Source organism: Lathamus discolor, chromosome 3, assembly GCF_037157495.1.
Source record: "Lathamus discolor isolate bLatDis1 chromosome 3, bLatDis1.hap1, whole genome shotgun sequence".
NCBI lineage: Eukaryota > Metazoa > Chordata > Aves > Psittaciformes > Psittacidae > Lathamus > Lathamus discolor.
In genome coordinates, this window is record NC_088886.1 from 138,278,541 (window position 1) to 138,298,954 (window position 20,414).

At 51.5% G+C, this 20,414-nt stretch overlaps 3 protein-coding genes across 3 annotated transcripts; all 3 read right to left on the reverse strand.

Moving 5' to 3' along the window:
* Positions 1-235: 235 nt before the first annotated feature.
* CALHM2 (calcium homeostasis modulator family member 2) lies at positions 236-6,060 on the reverse strand. Its single transcript, XM_065672173.1, has 3 exons — positions 5,692-6,060; positions 3,034-4,007; positions 236-2,950 (listed from the first exon to the last, which is right to left on the reverse strand). The coding sequence occupies exons 2-3, from the start codon at positions 3,574-3,576 to the stop codon at positions 2,534-2,536; spliced, it is 960 nt and encodes a 319-aa protein (XP_065528245.1). The 5' UTR covers positions 3,577-4,007; positions 5,692-6,060; the 3' UTR covers positions 236-2,533.
* Positions 6,061-8,479: 2,419 nt separating this feature from the next.
* On the reverse strand, positions 8,480-10,921 carry CALHM1 (calcium homeostasis modulator 1). Its single transcript, XM_065672943.1, has 2 exons — positions 10,373-10,921; positions 8,480-9,456 (listed from the first exon to the last, which is right to left on the reverse strand). Exons 1-2 carry the CDS (start codon positions 10,919-10,921, stop codon positions 8,989-8,991), a joined length of 1,017 nt encoding a protein of 338 aa, XP_065529015.1. The 3' UTR covers positions 8,480-8,988.
* Positions 10,922-16,452: 5,531 nt separating this feature from the next.
* CALHM3 (calcium homeostasis modulator 3) lies at positions 16,453-19,102 on the reverse strand. The gene is made up of 3 exons (XM_065670708.1): positions 18,816-19,102; positions 17,872-18,127; positions 16,453-16,914 (listed from the first exon to the last, which is right to left on the reverse strand). Exons 1-3 carry the CDS (start codon positions 19,100-19,102, stop codon positions 16,453-16,455), a joined length of 1,005 nt encoding a protein of 334 aa, XP_065526780.1.
* Between the last annotated feature and the right edge of the window lie 1,312 nt (positions 19,103-20,414).

Genomic DNA, 20,414 nt, shown 5'->3' on the forward strand with positions numbered 1-20,414 from the left:
GCTGCCATGCTTGGGTGGCAGAGAGGAGGAAAAAATCCCAACCCTGTAATTGCAAACAAGTATTTCTGAATGTGGTGGCTTGCTTCACTTCCCACTGTCAGCTGTCCACCTAAACATGTCTCCCCAAGAAGAGGGAGGGAAAATGGACAAGCTGGATAAACCCCATGCCCATCCCAGCACATGGAAAGTTACTGGAGTTAATGGAAAAGGCAGATAAATAGCGCAAAAGCTGGTTTGTGCTCATGATTTATTCTTGAGATAAACAAATCCATTCCCAAGCATTACGTGTCTTGCCCCTTTCCTTCAAAGGAAGGATGGGGGGTGGGGGGAGAAGGAACTGGAGTGGAGGTGGTTCAAAGGAACAGTGACGACTACCAAGGAGGAAGGCAAGGGAAGTAAGAGGAGCACTGCTTTGTTTCAGCAAGTCACCTTGCATACGCTGACCTGCATGTGGGGGTGGTATGCGTGTCTGCATGTTCCCACTCGAGGCCAATGAGAAGAAATGCAAATGAACTCTCTTTCATCTCAAGTTAATGCAATTTCATTTAATTTGCATCAGATTGTTCCTACAGATTAGTTGATGGAGAGGCTGGGGGCAAAGCCTTCCCAAAAATGCAAGGCAAATCTGGAAAGAAGCTGAACAGGGATCTTGGGGATCCTTTGCCCATTAAGCAGTGTTCCGCCTCTTTATGTGGAATACCCTCCAGCTCTTTCTTGCAAGGGGACGTGTTTGTAAAAAGGTTTCTAAATACGTTCTCTATCCTTTGCTGCAATTGAATATCCTGATGTACAAGTTTTGTACTGATCACTGTGAGAATAGCTAAAATGCAGTGCTACTAACTTGTAATATGTGGTAACACTAAAATTTCACATTCTGGGGTCATCTGAATAGGAGAGGATCTGAATGTTTAATAGAAAAAGTATGTTCCCAGGCCTGGAGTTCAAAGAGAATATTTAATTATGCCCCCCCTTTTTTTTTGCCTCCCTGGAAAAAAAACCTCAGAAGGCAATGAAAAGTAACTCATTTAATAATTTATTTAAAATCTCCTGGTGTGTGAGCCCCTGTGAGTTCTGTGGGTTTGAATCATTTTTTTGAGCCATTTAAGGCTTTTTAGTAAACAGTGCAGTGTAAAAGGAAGTTGTATCTATAAAGAAATAGTACAAGTAGGAAAAAATCCCACTTCGTTGTCCTGCCAGCTGTTAAAACAGTGTTGGGTATGTAGGGCTGACCCCTGGGGGAAAAGGAACACTGCAGTGCCAGAAGAGCAGCCTTGAAGCCATTGGCAGCACAGTGTCACAGTGAGGGCAGTGATACTGCACTTTTCTGGCTTTGCTTTCTCAGGGTATGGCCAAGTCCATAGCAGATGCCTTCTGCTGCAGTGATTGCATAAGGCAGTAGAGTTTAAGAAAATACAGTGATAAAAGGGTAGGGAGAGGACTGTTTCCCCCATCCCACTCCTATGTCCCTTGTCACTCCAGGGCTGTAGTCCAGTGCAGCAGAGGGGTGCATGGCAACCTTCTTGTCCCCTTTCCCTCAAAGAAAGATGTTCCATTAATACAGCTAACTAACTACAGTTACATAGCATATATACTATATATGTATGTGTGTGTGTATATATACATAATATAAACATAATTCTGGTTGAGGTCTTGCTGCAGCTTGCAACCCAAACAAGCAGGACCCATCCAGTGGCTGGATGAGAAATGCAATGAACTGCAGGCAGCGATGTGGCTCACAGCAGGTACTGCTGCCTCTCAGCCCCCACCTCCCCTGAAAACTACTCTGTTGATGGTGCTATCCTCTGGGTTTAAAAACTTATGGTTGTGACCACTTGGACTCATTGGAGATTGCCAGGCACTTCAATAAGAACAGAGGAAGTTTGGTGTTATACCCAAATTCCAACTGGTTAATTACAGAGTGTCTTTCTGAATACCAGGAATATTGGTGATTCTTCCTATCTTAGTCTCCCAGTTATTTGGTGTGCTGCTGTATTACTGACCCATTACTTCCCAGGTGCTATTGCATCCCTCTTGCCACAGGAATTTACACCCTGCTTCCCTCTTTCTCTTCACTGTAATACCCAGAAACTGCATTGGGATCTGCCTGCGTAACTGGCACAGCACAACTGCCTGAGAACATACCAATGTCAACAACAAAAGTAGGTGTGCAAGATGACTGGGGCTAACCTTGCCATGGTGGGGGGACAAGTGGGACTGCAGCAGTCAAGGTTAGAAATGTTGTGCCCACCTCTTGCTCCCTAAGGCTTCTGATGGTGCACTGGAAGCTGGATGTAAGGTCTGCATCTGCTCTTTGCTCCCCTTCTGTCTCTGGGAGCAGCAGCGAGGTTATCTCTAAGGGAGGTGTTCCCTGCTCAGTGTATTGCTTATTAGTCTCTACCTTGAGGCTCTTGATCCCTGTTTACCTGCTGAGAGAAGTGTGGCTGGGAGGAATATTCCCAGTGAAACCCTCAGCCTGTGCACCAATACTGGTAGGCCTACTAGGCAGTCTGGGGAGTAACTGCCAGCACCCATCTTAGGAAGCCAAAAAGAGCATTTCATGGCCTTCCGGGCTTGGTCCATTCCCTTCCACCCCTTTGGCCCATTTGTGGAGCCGGCTGTAGAGCGGGAAGCCCTTGTTCTCCCGGTAGATGTAGACACCTGTGATGGCATTCCACTGGGGGCTTGGCTGCACGCCTTCCACTGGGAACTCCTGCACCAGCTCCTTCTCCTCCTTGTCCAGTGCCACAAAGCCGAAGAATTGCTTCACGTTCTTGGCTGCCAGGATCCTGGAGTGGACCTCGGCTGTGCGTCGGAAGAGCTTGTCCTCGTTGGAGCGGTACTGGGCCCAGTAAGCCTCCTGCCGGTAGCTCAGCGGTGAGCAGCAGTGCTTCAGGCACTTGGTGAGGAAAACCAGGACTGCAACGATGCCGATGAGCAGCCAGCCGAAGAGCTGAGAGAGAAGAGAGAGGCTGTGTTAAGACACAGCGAGGTGGTCTTACCCACCTTGTGTGGATTTCTCCCCAGCGTGCCTACCTGGGACTCGTATCTCAGCCTCCGCGTCACCTCGTCCCTGAACTTGGTGAGGTTTGCCGGCACATCTTTACAGGGGAACCTGGCCAGCACATCAGCCCCATACTCAGCTGGGAACTTGTCCAAGGAGGATGGCCTGACAAACTCGCTGAGGGCGCAGATGTAAGCCTCCCCGCGCAGCAGCGAGATGACCGACCAGGTGACGGGTGCCACGGCTGCCCGGCCCATGATGGAACCAAAGAGGAGGAAGGTGGCAGCCGCAGAGAAGTTCTTGATGCCACGCTTGTGGCACTCGGCCACCAGATTCCAGGTGTGGTTGTTCCAGATGACGCCAATGAGGAAGAGGGCCAGAGCTGGGACACCAATGGCAGCCAGCCCATAGATGTAGTTGCGGGCAGGGGAGCAGGGGCAGTTGAAGGCAACAACAGAGAAGAGCTCCTCGCTCCCCACCGTGCCCAGGGCCACCAAACCATTGAAGATCATCACGTCTTTGCTCTTGAAGAACAAGGAGAGGAAGCGGAAGTTCTCAGCAATGAGAGCGGCCATCTCGTCCTGGGGGTGAGAGGAAGCGGGTACTGCTGGGGGCCGTGCTGAACCACCTCCCAGCACCAAGGACACACCAATGGAGGGGGAACGTCCTTGGGCCAGCTGATGTACAAGGGACAGCTCCAGGAGCACAACACCTTCACTGCTGTCCCTTGCTTCCTCCTGGTGTCCCTGTCTTGAGCTGGTTGCTGATGGCAGGGATACTTCAAAGGGGCTGAAGAGGGATTCAGCCTAAGCAATGTGTGAAACCTCAGTCATTTCAGTTTCCCACTAAGCTCTCCGACAGCGTCTCTACAGCAACGATTACCAACAGGACAGCTATTTCTGGCCCTGTCATTTGCACGTTCGTCGTCTTCTCTTTGGTTTTAGTCACCTCCCGCAGAGGCCATTACGGTCAGCGTCGCTGCCAGACACTCGATGATCTCCCAAGCCTACAACGAAGGAGGACGCTGTGTTACTGGGAAAACTGGACCAGAGCACCAGCACTGATGTGTCCCCAGCCCTGACTCATGCTAGCCCAGGCACACAAGGCACGTGCCTGCTGGTGCTACACTGCCTCGAAAGTGCTGTGTGTGGCTTTTACATCCCTCTTAAGACTTGATGAGTTAATATTGAGTAATAGGTAAAGGTTTGTCTTGGAGGATGGCCCTCCTGGTCTGGGGGCAGAGAGATGCAGCATGAGAGGACCAGGCAGGAGCAGCCTCCACTGGCAAGTGTGAGGGGATGCTGAGAGGCTGCTGATACCAGCAAAATTAGTTCCTGGGAAAGTGGAGTTTATCTTGATGACCCAGGATAAAAATGCCAATAGAGCTGCATCAGCAATTACGTAGGAGGTTTTTTGCTAGGATTAGGTGTGGCAGGATGATCTCCTCCTCTCCCATAGTGGGTTGATAGAACCGTACTCCCTGTCATAGCCCACAGTCTTGGCTCAGCCTTGAACTGCTGGCCTGAAACTGAGCCCCTCGACCTGCACAGCTCAGTGCCAAAGGTATACCTTGCTGCTGGTCCTGTGCAGCTTTCTCAACCCCTTCTCCCAGTACAACACTGGCTATACTGGGATGCCCAGCCCACCCCTAGGGCTGGGCTGTGTGGACTGCAGGCACTCAGGACCAAGAAGGAGAAAGCATGTACTGTGATCTTTTTGAAGGACAGGGAAAAACTGGGGGGTGTATCCATGACCTCTGCCGTGATGCCCAGTCCCCCATGCCACTTGCAAGCTGCATTTAATAAGTTTCTTTGTTGAATTTCCATCTTTGCTGCATCCTCACAGGATTTCATGTCAAGAAGCCTTAAGCACCTTACTCGGGGGAGCCCTGACCCACAGCAGGGCTGCTTGAAATCTGCCCCGATGCCAGCATCTCCCAGCAAGGCTTCCCTGGGCCAGCCCCAGCTGCAGGGAAATGGCTGCAGGGACACTGGTGCAGAGGAAACATAGGCACCTTAATCCTTATGGTCTCTTGTACAACGCTTGCTCATGCGCTGTGCTTTAAATCACTGCTGTGCTTAAGTTCATCTGCTCCACCAAATCTTGTTTTACCCCCTTGCTCCATAGGGCAGCAGAGGGGGCAGAAACTCGGTTCCCTGTTATATCTAACCTGTGGCATTCCCTTTAAAGTCATGCTGTGATATTGCCAGCCTCAAACACAAGCAGCCCTTAGCGTCTTCCTGTATCTTCATAGTTTTCCATATGCAAAATATCCTCAGCAAAGGAGACAGACCAGCTGAAAACTGCAGCCACGTGATGGGGAGCCAGGCCTCCATCTCTGGCTGCCGCGCTTTGTGGTGCACCACGTTTGCAGCCAGACGCTAAACCTGCAAACTTGTTCTAGTGCGTGGGGTTCAAAACCCTGTTATTAGAGTTACCAGCAAATAGTTCTGATAAACAAGGCCCTGACAGAGCCTGGCAACTGGCAAACAAGAGGATCTGGCCAAGGGGAGTATGCTCTTTTGGGGGGGTTACCCTTCCTCTGCTTGGTGGTTGTGGTGCCTGTCTGGGAGAGAGAAGGGTGGGTAGGAGGGGAGAAGCTGTTTGCAGCAGATCATTTTCTAGCGGTCTCTGTTACAGTCTTTCCCCAAAACAGGCATGAAAGCAAGAAAAAACATGAAATCACTTACTTGAAAAGTTGTTGAAATCAGTTCTGGAGCCTTCTCAACTCCTCACGTGGTTTTTGCTCTGGCTGGGGGGGTTTCCTGGCGGCGTGCTGGGCTGTGCAGAAGCGGGGATGCAGTTGAGGCTGACCTGATGGGCGATGTGAAAACACTCTTCAGAGTCTGGCAGCTTCCTTCTTCAGTCTGAAACGTGTCCTCAGCTGTCAGCTTTTGGGAGGAGGGAGGAGGTTCTTGGGCCCTGTGCTTGGGTGGGGCGAGCAGCAGGCGCTTGGCTTCTGCTGGGTGCAAGGCTGAGGCTGTGCCTTTAAAAGTGAAAAAAAGAAAAAGAAGAGGAAAGAAAAGGCTGAGAATGAGTCACTGGAAAAAGCACATCGGCCTTTTTCGGACCGGGATGCAGCTGTGCTGAAGCTGTCTGGGACAGCCTGGGGTTTGCTTGGAGAACGGGACCGATGGGGCACCTTGCTGGGGTGCAAAAAGGAAACGCTGGAGCCCCCAGCCTGGGGGTGGATGCAGTCCACAGGGGATGCGGTAGGGACCCAGCTCAACCGAGGGTGGTACCCAAGCTGCACATGGAGCCTGGGGTCACCCTAAGCTGAGAGGGAAGCATGGGAGAAGCCCTTGATCCCATGTGAAGGGGCAGAAACTGATTCCTTTGTGCATGGGAACTGGCAGAGCCAACAGGGAAGATGCCAGCCTGGCTGGGTTTTCAGGAGAAACAGGAACGTGCTCTATGGGGCAGTGAGGTTTCACTTCCCACTGCCCAGGGTGGAGCAGAGGGGCTGAGCTGTGGAGGGGAGCCATGCATATGATTTGGCGAGCAGGGTGCATTCCTGCCCAGCTTGGCTTTTCCGCTCGCTGCTTCCTTTGCGGAGCGATGCCTGTGAGGCAGCTGAGGACGCCTCACTTTCTCCTTGCCTTGCTCTCTCCCTTCCACTGTCTCTGTCTCTGCTCCAGCTTCCGCCCAGCTGATTGCAGAGGCCAGAGGTCTCTGTCTTCCTTCCCCAGCCTCCTCCCCATCGCCATGTCCCTGGGGTTAAACTCAGCCCTCCCCAGAAGATGTCTTCAGCACAGGCAAATCTTGAGCAACGCTCATGATCCCCTCTGCCTGGAGCAAAGCTAGGCTCAGCCTAGTGCTGGTAGCGCTGCCAGGATTTTTGAGTCCTCTTTCTGAGTCCCAGAACTGGGATACCTGGATGGGTTTATGCAGCTCCCAGGTGTTTGGGCGCAGTGCACCCCTTGGCACTCCCACACCTCTGGGGCTGGCTCCCTTCCTGCATCTACCAGCTCGACTGGGGGCCCTGGGGCTCACTGCGTGCTCAGGGTGCTGCTGCTAAGCGGGCTCAGCACCAGGACCACCCGGTGAAATCCCAGGGGCTGTACTGAGTTCCCTAGCGAAGGGTCTCCTCCTGAAGGAGATGAGCCAAGTCCCCAAAATCCAGCACAGAGAGGGCAACCTGCCTGCTCTACCAGGAATCTCTGCGACTGCTGAAATTGCTGCGAGGGAGCAGAGCTCTGATCCTAAAAAATCTAAATTAAAAGTCTAAATTAAAAGCCTGAAAAGCTTCTCTTTGCAATTGCATGCTATTTGTTTCGGTATCTTAATGGCTGTGCTGGGGAGCCCGCCAGCCTGCTTGCCGTTGTGAGGACTCCGAGTGTGTCTATTCTCAGTGAGCCATTAACAGCACTGAACTGCAAATAATAGGAGTGGAAACCGCCTTTATCTTTCAGTCTCCTTTGCTTTGTAAATCAGGTTTTGTGCCTATTAATTTCTAGGCAGGTGCCTTAATTAAAGTTTAGGGTGTGAAGATTGATGATAAATCTGTGTCGCTCCTTTCTCCTGAGAGTCAGCCAGATTCAGCCTGCCCTTAACTGTGGGCTTGCTAAGGTGCTGAGAGAATTTCCTCGTCATTTTGGTCCTTTGTTCTGCTCTCCCCACAGCCTCCGTGGAGTCACACACTGATAATTAAGGTTTATGCAAATGCCAGTCACCAGCAAGTTGGTTTGAACAAGAACACGGCAGCAGGAATTTCAAGGGGATGAGCATTTCAAAAGGGATGCGGCAGGGGTGACACTCATCTCTCAAAAGGGATTTTCCTTCCGCGTGTTGCTAATAAAATCAGGGCCACCGGGAACGCTCTTCCTGTCTGCAATTTCCATAGGCACCTCGAGGGCCTGCATCCCATCATCCTCAGTTTCTATGGAAATGGGCAGCCACCTGGTGTTACGTAGGCTCCAGGGTGCGTCCCTGGCTTCTCCTCCAAGGACCAGGGCTGGCTGCTGTGCACCAGCAAAGCACCCCAACTCACATCACCTCAGCACTCCAGGCTGGGCCCTGAACCCCCCCTCCCTAGTCCTTTCCATTGTGTTCAAAGAAACACCAACAGCTTTTGTAAACAGCTTTTATAAATCCTTGTGCCTGAGCACAGAGCTTGAACAGTAAGCCTGAATTATTCATTTGGCCCCTTCAACAAACACCCAGGTGTGTTTTTAACATCAGTCTTTGTGTCAGAGAGGAGCCCAGGTATAATTGCAAGGACAAATCGTCCTGCAGCAGATTTGTGCCAGGGGGTTGGCCTGGCTGTCACCCTCCATGCTGCTGGATGATAGCTGCTCCCCCAGTCTAGGTGCTGGGCTCTTCATTGAGTACTACCTGTGACACCAACCACACCATTCCCATCATGTGTAATACAATATGGGGTGTCCCATCACTAGCTTGTTGCTTGGGTCAAGTTTATTTTAAAGCTTTCCTTGGCCTGGAAGCTGTGTGTGTCTGTGGGGATGCCGTGTGTGGAGGGCAAGGGGAAGAGTTGTGGGGTTTCACAGCTTGCTGTGAGACAGGGGCACCGCCAGCTTGTTTCCCCACCAGGGGAGTGTTAATACTGCCTAAACCCACAGCACTGCCCAGCGCTGAGCACACAGTAAAAGGAAGAAAGTTTTGCAGATCTGGTAGTGTCTGCCTTGGCAACCTGCACAACACAAACCTGGTGCTTGGTGGTGTGGGACACACAGCAGGTCTGTCCACCTGCCACATCGTGCCCTTTAGCGTCCAAGGGGCTCATCCAACATGACCTTGAGTAGCCATCCTGCTCGGCACAAAACTTGTTGCGTGCTTTACCAATGCTGTAAGATTGGATGTGAGAGCAGATGGGATTGTACCGGCATTGCTAAGCCTTTTGGGTGCCCCCCTGAGCCCACCATGGTGCTGTCCCTCACCTCTGCCTGACTCACACGGCTGCCTGCCCACCCTCTCTGCAGCCCCTCTCCCAGAAGTGTGGCTCTGCTTGTGCGCAGCGCTGTGCCCTCTCACACCCAGCTGTAGTAGGCAGCCATCTCCCTTCGGGGCACAGGCGGGTGCACTGGGTGCTGCCCTTCTCCTGCCCAGCCATTGCCACTGGGGAGGGCAGGCGGATGGAGGTGCAGCGGGGGCTTGCATCGGTGCCAGCTCTTCAGGGCCATGTTCATGGTGTCCCAGTCGGTGATGCCCAAGAGCTTCTCAGTGGCTTCCCCTGCATCTTCGGGGGCTTTCCTGGGCAGGTGGCAGTGAGCAGCCACCAGGTCTGTGCTCATGCCCTCAAAGAACTGCTGGATGCAGACCTTGGCAAAGCTCTTGGCGTGCTCCGTGCATGTCTCATCGAACAGCTTCCGCTCGATGTCGATGTAGTGGGACCAGTACCTGCTCTTCAGGAAGGCGGCTTGAGTGAAGCAGGGCCGGAGGGATCTGACCAAGAAAGCCAGCATGGTCATCAGCAGCACAAAGCACCAGCCCAGAGCCTGCAGAGATGAGGGGGGAACCAGACCCATCACAGGCAGGCAGAGCATGGCACTTCCCACCAGCCAGCCCAGGATGAGCCTGGCGAATGAGCCTGGCTCCACTTTGGCCTGTTTGAGGTTTGACTGCATTTACATTGCAAAACTGGACGAGGAGACCCTATGTCCCACGTCAGTGCATCTGTGCTGTTACCTTGTTCAATGCACCTGCATTGGCAGCCAGTGACCATAAATAACACCAGACTGACTGGGGATCATAATTACTGTCTGCCCTAAGGAAATCAGGGAGAGGATCTGCTTTTAAAGAGGAGTACAGGAATGACCAGAGTAGGTCAGACCATCCTGTCTCCAGTGTGGCCAGAAGCAGAGATCTTAAGGTGAATTAAGCTCAGGACAAGTGGTTAGTGGCACTTCTTCATTTGTGGTTCCCTGGGATGGTTAATAAACAAACATCAGCGGCTTTCATGCAAGCGGCAGAAGTAAGTGGCATACATGGTTGTCATCCCATCACTTGCAACGCATTATAATAAGCAGCAAAAGCAGTCACGAGCAACTGGTGGGTTAGAGGAGAGGGTGGCAGCCCACCAGCCACCAAGCAACATCCATGTCAGCCCCTTCTGAACTGGCTCTAAATAAATCTCTGCATACATCTTGTCTTCTGTGTACTGCTGCCCTGCAGCCCCAGTCTTCCCAGGCAGGAGTAGGGACCAGATTATTCGAGTGACCTACAGCTTGGGTTTCTGTGCCACACTGGGGGCATAATTCCCGGAGCTGCGTGAACACTTTGTACCCCTGTAATATCACCAGTCTCTCCTCCTGCAGCTTGAGTTCAGCAAGGAGGTTCCCTTGAGGGACAAGCTAAGGCTGGCAGTGCCTAGCCCTGAGCCACCAGTGAGGGCACAGCCGTGATGCCTCTTACCTGTGAGATGCAGCGCAGGTACCTGACAGCCACTTCATTGGCGATGAGCTCCTGCCCATCATAGATGTCCTTGCAGGGAATGCGGGCAAGGACCCGCTTTATGTCCCTCTGGGAGAGGCTGGGGTGGCTGGCATTGCCCAGGGTCTCCACGGGCACTGAGGTGCAGAAGGCACAAGTGATGCACTTGCCATCTAGCAGCGTCACCGAGACCCAGACCACGGGGGCGATCATGGCCCGCTGCGCCATGGAGCAGAACATGTAGCGCAGGACGGCCGGGTCCTTCCCTCGCTGGCCCTGGGGCCGCCTCCATTCCTCCGCCAGCATGGAGACGTTGTTGTTCAGCACAAAGCCCAGCAGGAACAAGATGAAGGGGGGCACCAGGAGGATGCCCAGCCCATAGGCCAGGTTGTAGCGTGGCAGGCAGGGGCAGTTGAAATCAAAAGCTGAGTATATCTGGGTGCTGGCCAGGGCCATGATCCCACAGATGCCATTCATGAAGGACTCCTGGTTGGACTGGAGAAACTGGAAGATCATCCGAAACTTGTCCATCTTCCCTTGATGCAATTTCTCTCCCACTGGGGTCCAAGCTGTGGCCTCAGTTTACTTCATTCTTTCATCCCCTCTCTTCAAGGGTGGGCAGCAGCAAGTCTGTGCAGTTCACTGATTCACGCGTGCACTCTAACAGCCCCAATATTTAAAGCAGAAAATGAAAACATTCTTTTTCTGCTGATGTTTCTGCTTGCAAAAGTTCAAAGTTTGCTTCCTCCTGCTCTTCTTTGGGTCTGTGGGATGTGGGCTGTTTCTGGTTTGTTAAACTTGGCTTCATTCTTCTCCACATCCCCATTTCTGCAGTCTCCCAGCCGCTGGTTCCCTTGGCTGGAGGGTGCAGGTGTTCCCATGGCTGTACTCTCCCCAGAGCAATCTGTGCCTCGGGCAGAAAGGGGAGGTGGCTGGTTGGCCTCTGTGAACCTGAGCCAAACAGGATGCCCCACCTCTGCAGTGCTGCCACACACAGAGAAGCAGGATGCCAGAGCTTTCCCCCATCCTTCCACATCAGCATCACCACGGCAGCACCTAATACAAGCACTGCACAGGTCTGCCAGACCCTCTTCTGTACCTGCTTCACAGAGAAACGGCATCTCTGCTTTATTCTGCTGTGGGAAGAGAAAAGGAAAGACAGAGGAAGCAGCTTGAAAGCTCTCAGTGCTCTGGGTTATTGTATCTGTATTACTGAAGTCTGTTGGTGGCTCCCCTCTGTCGTGCAAATATCCACATTTCAGTCAGAAGATGACACCTGTAGCTCCTTGCTTTTCACAGCTCTCTGCCCTCAACACTTGCTGAAATACCTTCCAAACCCCGGCTCACATAGTCTGGAAACATCTAGCGGCACTAAGTGCTTTTCCTGGCTTTGGGGTTGAAGAAAAATACGCACAGAAAGGAGAGCGGGCTTCAGGGATAGGAGCACAGAAGACCTGCTCCACAGGTGGGTCCTGCTGAGAGCGTCTGATCCCTGAGTACATCTGCTTTCTCAGGAGATGCTCCCTGCCTTGCAGAGTTCCGAGATCGAGGTTTCTCCCTGAGATTTCTTCCTTTCACCCACTTTCAATGAGCATTTCTGAAGGGCTTGAGTGCGCTTTGGTCTGAATGTCAGATTCTGGTTTCAGTCACCCACTCCATTGGGTGATGGGGGCTGAACGATTTTCTTGCAGCCGCTTCTTGTGGGTATAATCCCAGCCCTTGATAAATTTGGGGTGTGCAGGAACTGGGAACCCAAGGAGGATGTGTAAATCCTGCCAGTGACCTCCTTGGCCCAAGGGCAGCTGCTGTTCCCCGAGGAACGGTGTTTCCCAGATTGCCTGCAGGCATGGGCTGTGCAGAGCCCTTCCTGCCCATCAGGACAGCGGGTACCATCAGCCTGGGCCCTGAGGGTGCAGCCGAGCTGCTGCTCCTCTGAAGATCACTCAGATCCTGACATGAAGGGCAGAGCAAGGACTACCTGAGCCAGCAGTGCACATCCATTTAGCAGGAGGGGCTGGGATTTGGTGATGTGCCTTGACCTGAGGCTAAGGTGTCTAAGGATGCGCTTCCCATGCAACCAGTGCACGGTGCAGGGAGGACTGAACTAGCTGGGTGCTGGGCTGGCTGGTCCATTCATCACAGGATTGCTGATGGTTTAGCCATACCACTTTACCTGGGCTTATTAATTCAGCAGCAACACCAGGAGGTCTGGACCCAAGCAGACCTGAATACCTGCATTCCCCTCCCTGCTCTTTGCTCACCTGGGAAGAGCCAGCTCAGGTCTGTGTTGGACATGTCCCAAGTATTGGTACTGGGGTGCAAAGCTTCCTCATCACTTCTAACCCTCTCCTCTCCCACAAGGTCTCAGTTCAGCTCTTTGCCGTCAGCTCTGCAGACCTGGGAGCTTTCTGATGCAGAGATCCTGTGCGCATTTGTCAGCACAGAGCCGACCAGCCTCCTTGCCAGCTTGCCTGAACTGAGACAAACACTAATGAATCATGGCAGTTATGGATGGGGCAGGCTTAGCTGCTACAGCTCAAACCTAAAAGAAGTGGACTGTGGTGTTATTGCCCTACTGCACCTCCATTCCCAGTTCACAAAGTAGCTTTGATGCACCAGTTTGCTTCCTCAAGATGGCCAAAATATGGGGGAATACTGGGACTACAAGTGGCCATAAAATAGATGGTTGCAGTATTGATTGTCTGTAAGGCATTCAGTCCCTCTGGTCCAGGCACCAACTGTGGTGTTGACACAAGTATCAAGATACATCTCATTGTCTGGGCACCAGCATGGCTGCATTGGTGGCTGTGGGACATGTCACCAAGGCAAGCTGTACATAGGGTGGAATCCAGGAGGTGCTTTTCCCCAAGGTTTTGCAGTGCATAGGTATAGAGCTAAGAAGCCAAGCTAGGTGTTTTGACCATTAGTCAGCGCTTCAGGTTCTGATGTCTCACACCAGCCCTGGGGCTCAGTTGACAATGCCAAGTTCACCCTGAGATGCCACCACAGAGGTGAGCATGAAGCATGTCTTTGCTTTGCCTGCTGTGGAAAGGTTAATTTCATGATCCCATCAAACAGGAAGAGATTTGGCTACATGAATATAGATGAGGCTTACTGTATTGCTAGCGAGGAGCTCAGGTTGGCTTCCCTGTTCACCTGGTAAGGGGCTTTTTGAAGGGCAGTTCACATCAAAGCCTGCATGAATCAACCTCATAAAAAGCAGAGAGCTTTTTGATCTGCAGGGAAACTGCCTGTCATTACACATGAATGAGGGGTCTGAGCCTGCTTGGTGTACAGCACTGGCAGTTCTCATGGAAGCCAGCAGCAGGCCAGTGGGATTCAAAACAGACCCCATAAAAGCCAATGCCTGGGTCTTTCTTCCCATGTTGTCTTATTAAGGAGGAACTTATTTTCATGAGCTTGCCAACAGAAAGTTCACTCCAACTGATTTGCAGGAGAATGTAGGGCTGGTGCTTCCTTCCATGATCCCAATCTGCTCGTGCTTTGGAAACCAGGTCCTGGGAGAGATGGCAAATGGTACATGCCCAAGTCTCTCCCAGCATGGGATCCTGTGTCTGGACACTAAGGCAGACACCAAGCCAGGGATTCGAGGAAGGCTTCGTGTGTCCCAGTCAATGTAGGATATAGAGAGGAGGGACATCAAAATGGTCACAATCCCCATGGGGAGAATCTGGGAAGAGATTGGAAAAGTTGTCCTTGCAGTCAGCCCTGCTGTTTCACAGGTTTTGGCAGGTGAGGATCCCTCAGCATGTCAGACATGTCTGTAGGTCAAGCATCAGACCAGCCCCAAAAGACAGGAGGGTGCACACTCCTAGCAGAGCTGGTGGGAAGGGACCTCTGGACCATGCCCCGTGCTCAAAGCACACCTAGGGTCATGTCTAATAGGGCTGTGAATATCTCCATGGACGGAGGTGCCACCACCCTCAAAGTAAGTGTTTTCTTCTGTTTAAGTCGAATTTCCTGCATTTTGGGTTTGTGCCTGTTGCTTCTTATGACAATGGTGCCAGACACCATTTTCCACAATGTTAAAGAGTTCTCTGGCTTTAAAGGGGAGCACAGCATGGGACCCGGAGAGGCTGGGAGGGATGCATACCCACAGCTCTGCCCAATTGGAGATACTCTGTGACCAGACTGACCCCCCCAGCAGCATGTGAACCTTTGTGGACCTTCAAAAGTCTATGGCAGCGCCCTTAAATCCTCTGATTTTGTCCCTCCAGACATAGATAACAAAGCTGTTTGTCTTCCCCTTTTTTGCATTCCATATTTTGTGTCCATTCTGGGATGATGTAAAACCTGAGAGCATGGAAAACAGCATGCAAAGGGGAGCTATGGACCTCTGCCCTGAGCTGGTTAGGAAAAATAGATAATTTGACTAGTGTGGAGCAGTGAGTCTGAACTGAGTCTCAGCCTGAGATTTGTCGTGTCTGATTGAAGCAAATCAAAGATGAAATTCAAAATGCAATGCTGATTTTGAAAGAGAGCTCGCTGGACCTAAAGAGCTCCTGATGGGAAGACAGCTGTGATATTCCCAACCAGCATGGGCCACAGCTGGCTTTGTGCCCTCTCTGAGCCCATCCCAGCCATCTCAGGGATTCATACAGAGCTGATTTTGCTATGCAAATAAAAAAGGCTCTGCAGCCCATCCCTCTGCACCCCACAGCCCCTGGCTGGGCCTCGGTTGGCAGAGGGGTGCAGCAGCCCATGTGTGGGCCATAGAGTTACTTGGCTCTCCTGTTTCACCAAGCGCTCCCTCCCTCCCTGACCCCATGTACACAAACATCCTGGGAAGGAGGTCACCCACCTCCCAGCAGCTCAACACGTTCATCTGGCGGATTCTCATCCCCATCTATGCATGCATGGCCTACGGGACATCACTTCTTCACTCCCCCTTCTCACAACCCCTCCACCTTACACTCCTCCCTCTAAGGGACAAAGTGGGAATCAGCGTGAGCCTCAGCCTGGAGGAATAGATGTGTTTGTGTAGGGTTAGTTTGCAGTAAAGAGTTTAATGCATCCAAACAGCGATGCTGGACAGAAATACCAAACTGGGACCATGGCTGGCACCATCTACAACAGTGGCTGGAAAAAGGCAGGTAAGAGAGTAATTCATTAGAGGCTCAGAGATAAAGTTACGTTTAAGCATTTTTGCAACTAAGGATAGAAATGCCCAAGTATGTGATAGGAGGATGATCCTCTGGGTGGATTGGTTTGTACTAAAATCTACCACTGGAGTGTTCAAAATCTGTATTCAGACTTCTCCAGCAGAGTCAATGTGTCCTTCCCATGGCCCAATGCCAGTGCTTCGAGCAACTGCCTGATCCCCAGCACAGCCACGTGGCTCTGGATATGATAATCAAAGCCTTCATCTCCTTTTCCTTCTGCAAATCCAACCTAATCCAGGGACACTTATCCAGAGGCATCTTCAGCTAAATTTATGCTGCTCCATAATTTGCGGTGTGTTGCCATATTTTGTTTAGAAAATGCATGGAAATATTGATGGGTTGTTAGATGGAGGCTGAAATGTTTGGCAGCTGGGCTGGGGGCAGCCAGGCTCTCAGCAGATGGGAAGATATAGGAGGTGGTTTTGCCTTTCTGAGTAAATATTGCTGTGGTATTAGAAGAGTTGCCAGTTAAACCATTTCAGTGTCAGCACTGTGAACTCCCTAAATAGAAATGAAATGGGCAGGAGCTCTTCCATCTCTGTGAAGGTGATGCTCCACTTGGTTTGTGTTCACAGACTGGTGTTGCTGCCTTGGTTAAATCCCTTTAAATCCCCTTTTATCACCGCTGTAAGGAGCTGAAAACTCTTTAATATGATAAAAGTGATACACAAAAGCCCTTGGTTGAGAATTTTTATGAATAGTGACTGAGTCTGGGACCTTTGGATCTTCAGAGCTACTTTATTTTGGAACCTGGGGCAAAACCTTTGGGACTGGGGGTTTGGAGGAAGATGTGAGCACCACTGCTCATCTGCCCACTGCACCTTGCTTTGTGCAGAGGGACAGCAGAGCCCCTTCAGTGTCTGCAGGACACAGGCCTCTTTACACATCAGTGTGCTGGGGGAATTTGGACCCAGTTCTAGGGCTGTCTGCCCAGGGCAGAGGGGATCTCTCTTGCCCCAGGGCATGCCTCTGGGTCGCTTTGCTGACATCCAGGGGGGGTTTCTCATAGTACCACATTTTCAGGAGTTTGTTCACCTGGTCCTGATCTGTGATGCCCCGGAGAAGATCTTGGTCTCCTTCAGCCCCCTCTCCTTCCCTCGACAAGCTGAAGCTGTGCAGTTTGATCTCTTGCCGCATGCTTTCGAAGAAATGGAGGATGCATTTGTGAGCAAAGAGCCTGCTATGCTCGCAGCATGTTTCCTCAAAGATCTTCTGCTCGATGTCAATGTAGTTGCTCCAGTGACGTGCCTGCAGGAGGGCGGCCTGGTTGAAGCAAGGTCTGAGCCACCGGGTGAGGAAAGCTATTATGATAAGGATCAACAAAATACTCCATCCGAGTGCCTGGGAGATAAGAAATGAGCAGTGGAATAGGGGTAGGACAGGCACGAAGACAGGCACAAGCTGTTTGCCTGTATCACCAAGACAGCGATTTGTACGGCTGGAGGGGAGAGGCACCTTATCTGGGCTCCTGTCCCTGAAGTCCAGCACCCCTGAACTGCACTCAGAGAGTGGGTGTAGTCTCCTCCCAGTGAATACTGGACATTTATCTGTGCTTCAGTGGTTCAGTAGGATAACTGTCTGCAGTTAGCCTGGAGCCAGCAGATATTTGCTTTGAGCATGAGAGCATCCCAGGGGAAGGGACTTCAGTGCTCTCCTTTGGTTATCACCTATCTCCAGTGAGATCTTCATCTGCCACCTACACTTGCTCTAGGGCCCAGGAGTCCCACAGCAGGGTGAAGACAGCCCCTACTACATGCAGCTCCCTTTGGTAAGAGGGAAGGGCTTATTTTCAATGTCCTCCCATTGGTCCTCATCGTTGACCTGGCATTCCTGTACCAGCAGTGTGGGTCAGACAGGGCTCCACTCTCCACCATGTCCTGTTCTACTGTTCCTGAGCAAGCTGCTTTTGTCTCTCTCAGCTTACGCTGTCCTTAAAACAGCAGGTCCTATCTGCAAGGTTAGCATTTAGAAAGGTCTTCTGACACTGGACAGAGCTTAAGGACCCATTAATATTCCTTGCAACCTGCTTTTGTTATCTGGGTTTAGAGATTGCTGGTTCTTCTAGAAACAAAGTTCAGTTGCTTAAACCATCCTTTATTTCCTTCCTTTTCCCTAACTGAGTGACACTGGAGATTATCCCTGGGGGTGGCAACATTTTGGGGGCACAAAGAAGCAAAGAGCAGTTTTGCTCTCAGCCTGACTATGGTGAAGCTATCACAAGCCAAGGAAAAACAGGAGCAGAAGATGCATGCCCCAGGCACCTCACTGACATGGGGGGCTCTGCCAGCAGTGACCTACCTGGGACCAGCAGCGCAGGTACCTGGACACTGCCTTGCGGGATGTGTTGTTCCTCATGAGCTCCTCATCCTTGCAGGGCACCTTGGCCAGCAGCTGCTGCACCTGCACTGGGCTGGCGCTGGCAAAGTCCACAAACTTCTCAGGGTCCATGGAGCTGCTGAAAGCACAGATCAGGCATTTGCCATCCAGGAGGGTGACTATGATCCAGGCGGCAGGGGCCACCATGGCTCGCTGCATGATGGAGGAGCACAGGTACCTGCGGCAGGAGAGAGAGAAGTGAGTGTGCAAATAAATGGTGGTAGCTTTCTCCTTATCCAGAGCCTTGATGGATTTGGCCCTACCAGAACCAGGGAGCCTACTCCTAGGACTGTTCCCAGCATTTCTCCAGCTTCTTCTGCTCTAGGATATCTTTGTTGGTGCTTCCTCCCCGTGAAATCTGTGCAGTGCATGGCAGTGCTCTGCATGCTGCCTGCATTCAGTGCAGTGCGTGGTCCTCTCACTTTGTGCTTTCCTCAGCTGTATGCTTATATCTCCCATGCACAAATCCTTGTCAGCTCTCCCTTGTCTTCCTCATTCCCTCTTTGTTTCCTCATCAACTCAGTTTCTACCTTGAAAATCACTTCTCTTTGCAGCCTTTCTTGTCCCACTCTGCTGAATTGTGCACTGTGTAAAACTGCATGCAATAGATTGAATGTGATTCTCCTCTCTCTTCCACCAGTGCAAGTCAGTTAGAAACATCTAAAGGGAGGGAAGCCACAAGGCTATCAATAAAAAATGACTATGATGGAAATGTGTTTACCGTGCTCCTGCTCCTCCAGGCTCATATGAGAAGGTCTCGGGAGCTAAGCTTAGAAGAAAATTAGTCACCAGGAGGATCAAAGCTATGGAGGTGAAAGCTCAGTGGGAGGTGAAAGGAGGGATGCTGTTCCCGGTGCAAACCCCACCTGATGACAGCCAGGTCCTTCTTTCTGCGCCCCTGTGGTCGGCTCCATTCCTCCAGCATCACCAGGGATTGTCTGTTGAGGATGAGGCCGCAGAGGAAGAGGGCGATAGGAGGTACAAACATGATCCCCAAGCCGTATGCCATGTTGTACTGGGGCAGACAGGGGCAGCTGAAGTCAATGGAGGTATACATCTTTACGCTAGCCAATGTTAACAGCCCACAGATCCCATTCATTACAGACTCCGAGTTTGACTGGAAGTACTGGAAGATCATCCGGAAACGGTCCATTATGTTCTTTTGGCCAGGGATGCTTCTCCTGGGGAATCCCTGTTGCAGCCTGCCTTCCTTCGCCCCTTCTTCTGCTGCCACAGGGCAGGGGACTCAGCTCAGCCCACAGTCAGATGGGGCAGGAGGATGGGCTTGGAAGCTTGGAAGGGAGCTGCTGTGGCAGGGGGAAAACCCTGTGCTGGGGCTTCCTCACTGGCACACAGCTCTCACAGGTCTGTCTCTCACCCAGTGCTTATCTTCTGGGGCAGTTGGTAGCTTCTCTAGGTGAGCAGATGCATACAGCCTCTGGCAGCTGTTTTCTCTGTGCTGTTTTTCATTTTCAGGGCTGTCCCATGTTCCAACCAGTGACAGCCTTCGGTGGTGTTGGGTCCCTCCCTCCTGGAGATGCTAACTCTCGATGGAGAGACATCGGTGGATGACTGTGAGTTGCCCTCTGCACTGACTGAGGGCTGTTTAGTGATTAATCAGATGGGAGAAACCAGGCTTATCTGTGTTACTGCTGCTGCTCCATTTCTTTTTGGTGAAGCAGGTCCCCAGCCCACAGTGGGGCAATGGGGAGGCAGGGAGCATATACCTGGCTTCCAGCAAGCCACATCACCATGAGCTCAGGTTTCCCTATGGAAATGGGCTGAAAGGACCAACCCTTCAGTCAGGAGGCTATGAGAATCAGTAGCTTTCAAAGCCTGGAATGACGCTTTGGGGCAAACGCTGCTCTTGGCTACACAGCACACATGAACTGTGACATTTGTACCATATTTACGCCCATGTCCAAGGCCCTTGCACTGGGGCTCACTCTTGCTTCCTGTTGGAGGGCAGGGTGCAATCAGAGCACCATCCTCATTTGTCCCAAGGGACTGGATTATCATCTTCTGTTCATTTTAAATACCCCAGAGGCAATTCCTCTTTTCCTCTCTAAAGTTTATTTTGCAGACAAATACAGCTCATTGCCACACAAAGGAGCTCCCTTTTTTTCTGATGTATGCCACATCATTTTCCTCTCCCCAGCTTTCATCTGAAAACATTTTCAGATTGCTTCTCATCTGCGCTTTCCACGTGCATTCAGGAAAGGGTGGGGAAAAAGTGCTGGATTTACCTATTTTGTTAAAAAAAAAAGAGTACTCCATCTCCCTTGAAATACACTGGCTGCCAGCACTGAGGTTTCTGCCCATGATGGCTCCCACTGCAGGGCTGGTTACTGAAAGGGAGCAGTGGGAAGGGGTACCTATAGCTGCTGAGAGGCACATACTCACAGAGCCACATTGTCATCTCCTCCAGTCTAAACAGCAACTTGCACAATTACTTTAATGAAATA